The sequence below is a fragment of the Otolemur garnettii genome, unplaced genomic scaffold (assembly GCF_000181295.1).
Source record: "Otolemur garnettii isolate 467f Iridium unplaced genomic scaffold, OtoGar3 scaffold00018, whole genome shotgun sequence".
NCBI lineage: Eukaryota > Metazoa > Chordata > Mammalia > Primates > Galagidae > Otolemur > Otolemur garnettii.
In genome coordinates, this window is record NW_003852413.1 from 14,907,991 (window position 1) to 14,910,994 (window position 3,004).

General features: G+C 37.1%; 1 protein-coding gene across 2 annotated transcripts in view; it reads left to right on the plus strand.

The window, feature by feature from the left end:
- Window positions 1-3,004, plus strand: part of NOL11 (nucleolar protein 11) — a 26,392-nt gene that overhangs the window by 5,374 nt on the left and 18,014 nt on the right. For both annotated transcript variants that reach the window (XM_012803164.2, XM_023511109.1), the window contains exons 4-6: window positions 549-697; window positions 1,347-1,404; window positions 1,725-1,869. In XM_012803164.2, the coding sequence (XP_012658618.1) occupies window positions 549-697; window positions 1,347-1,404; window positions 1,725-1,869 (352 nt within the window). The remainder of the gene's footprint in view (window positions 1-548; window positions 698-1,346; window positions 1,405-1,724; window positions 1,870-3,004) is intronic.

The following is a 3,004-nucleotide window of genomic DNA, read 5'->3' on the forward strand; positions in this document are numbered from 1 at the left end:
AAAAAAAAAAAAAAAAAAAAGACTAGCTTGAGCAAGACTGGCTAATAGAAAAAGTTAGCCAGGCATTGTGGTGCATACTCGTAGTTCCAGCTACTCAGGAGCCTGAGGCAGGAGGATCACCGGAGCCTGGGTTGCAGTGAGCTATTTAGAGATGATATGGTGAGAGTGTCTCAATACATACATACATAAATAAGCTTCCTATGATATAAAATGTATACATTATATATAAATTGTTTTATAATAAAAGTTGAGGCCAGGCACAGTGGCTCACACCTGTAATCACAACACTTGGGAGGCCAAGGCGGGTGGATTGCCTGAGCTCACAGGTTCGAGATCAGCCTGAGCAAGAGCGAGACCCTGTCTCTAAAAAATAGCTGGGCGTTGTGGCTGGCGCCTGTAGTCCCAGCTACTTGGAGGCAGGTGGATCACTTGAACCCAAGAGTTTGAGGTTGCCGTTTGCTAAGATGCCATGGCACTGTACTGAGGGTAACAAAGTGAGATTCTGTCTCAAAAAAAAAAAAAAAGTTGACATTCTTGTGTTTTTCTAGTTGTCAGCTGAGGTTTATAGGATACATTCAATACAAGGAACAGAACCATTGGTGCTATTCAAGGAAGGAGCTGTTCGTGGTTTAGAGGCCTTGCTTGCAGAGCCCCAACAGAAAATCGAAACTGTTATCTCCAATGAAGAAGTAATAAAGTAAGTTTCACTACTTAATAAGTGAATTTATCAAAATGAAAATATAAGAAAAAGAAAAGAAAATGGTACTGCCTGTTTTTTAATTACATTTTTTGTCATGTTCAAAAGTATTTTGGGTTATAAATATTATAAAAGTGACTTAATAAAAAAACATTTATAAGACAAAAATATTACATCCCAAAAAACCTATGGGGTGATAGATGATTCAGGAAAGCATAGTTCTCCAGGTCCACTTGGTAGAAAGTAAATTTCTGAAAGTCAGAGACTTAGTAAGTGAACAGTGTGGACAATGACAGTCAGTTCTTAGACTGACCTGATGAATGCCTGTAAGGTGGGAGCAGGACTGTAACAAACTGGTCAACATACAGAGGTGGTCAACATAAGGAACTAGGCCTACTGTACGGAAGTATATCTGGTACGTGTCTGGTTTATGAAAATAAGGTCAACTTATTGACATTAAATAAGGACCTTATTGACCAAAGGAGATGATCAACTAAGGAAGTTTTACTGTATTTTGAAACACCAAATTAGGTATTCTCTGATGTCTTTCTGGCACTAGAAGATATTTAATAAAAGACTGATTAAATTTTGATTGATATATGTTTCAACTGGTGGTGTTTGCATCCTGAGATTTTTCTTATTTTTTTAGGTGGACAAAGCTTTTCATAGTATTTAAGCATCCTGTTTTAATTTTTGTTACTGAAAAAGTAAGTGATATATTCAGTTCCTGGCCCATTTTGTGACATTTCAAAATTGCTCATAATATTGTTAAATGTAAAGTGAGACTTTAATATGTCTCTTAGAAGATTTTTAAATGTTTGAAGTACTTTATCTTTGAACTATTAAAACATCTATTAGTAGTCACTAATTATTTATAACATTTTACATGTAGTTGAACAAAAAGTTTTTAAGTATTCATTGATATGATTACAATGAGACGACAATGTCTGATTTTAACATTTAAATGTAGTTTTGTGGTTTAAGATGGTTAAAATGGCAATATTTATAAAATAACCTTTTTTTGCAGCATGGAAATTACTTTGCATATGTGCAAATGTTTAACTCACATACCTTAAGCAAATACACACTGGTAGGTGGGCAAGAAGAAAATATTCTTATACAAAGTTTTACTGCGTCTGTGGATCGGAAGTTCATCTCTTTGATGTCATTATGTAAGTTTTTTCTTTGAACCTTCAGGGATTGTAAATGGAGTGATATTATAGGATAGTGTATTTTTTTTACTCTTAGGCTTTTTGAAGCTTTCTCATTTAGTCTCTCCCCTTCTGTGCTTTCCTGTAGTGTTTATGTCCTTACTTTCTGCGCTTTCCGTATCTGGTCATGCATTAGATCAGTGGTGCTGTGTTTTGAGGAGCTGTTGAAGTACTTTGGTAAAACACAGTTTTTTCTGTAACTTTTACATCTTGAAATTTGCTATAAGCAATAAATGACTGAATAATACTGATTAAAAAGAAAAATCAGCTTTTAGGTGAGAAGGCCCAGTTCTTTGGAGACTAATAGAGCAGCTTTGTCCAGTGCCACCTGCTTTTTACAGATTTTTAATACCTTGAATTCTCCCTCTATATAGTGGCCTAAAGCAGTGGTTCTCAACCTTTTTGGCACCACAGTCCAGTTTCATGGAAGATAATTTTTCCATAGACAGGGTGGGCGTGGTTTTGCTGTAGGTCTACAAGCAGTTGATGATTTATTATGGTCTCTGTGCTGTCTAACCTCTCTGATAATGATAACATGTATTTGCAGCTGCTCCCCAGCACTAGCATCAGCACCTCAGCTCCACCTCAGACCATCAGGCATTAGATTCTCATAAGAAGAGTCAACCTAGATCCCTCACTTGTATGGTTCATAACAGGGTTTGTGCTCCTGTGAGAATTTGATTTTGCTGCTAATCTGCCAGGAGGTGGAGCTCAGGCGGTAATGCAAGTAATGGGGAGTGGATGGAAGCTTTATTGATTTAGCTGCTCATCTCCTGCTGTGCAGCCCAGTTCCTAACAGGCCACAGACCCCTACTGGGTCAAACAGGGGTTAGAGACCACAGCTCTAAAGTAAAACCCTAGTTTTCAACCTCTGTAACCCCACTTGAGGGCAAAAAAAAACACAAAACCTTTGTGCTGCCCTCTCTCCCTCATCCTTCATGGCTTCTTTTGATGTTGTTCTGAAAAGATAAAGGACAAATAAACAAGAACAATATTTAGAAAATATTTCCATATTATCATAATTAAAATTCTTTTTTTTTTTTTTTTGAGACAGAGCCTCAAGCTGTCCCCCTGGGTAGAGAGCTGTGGCATCACA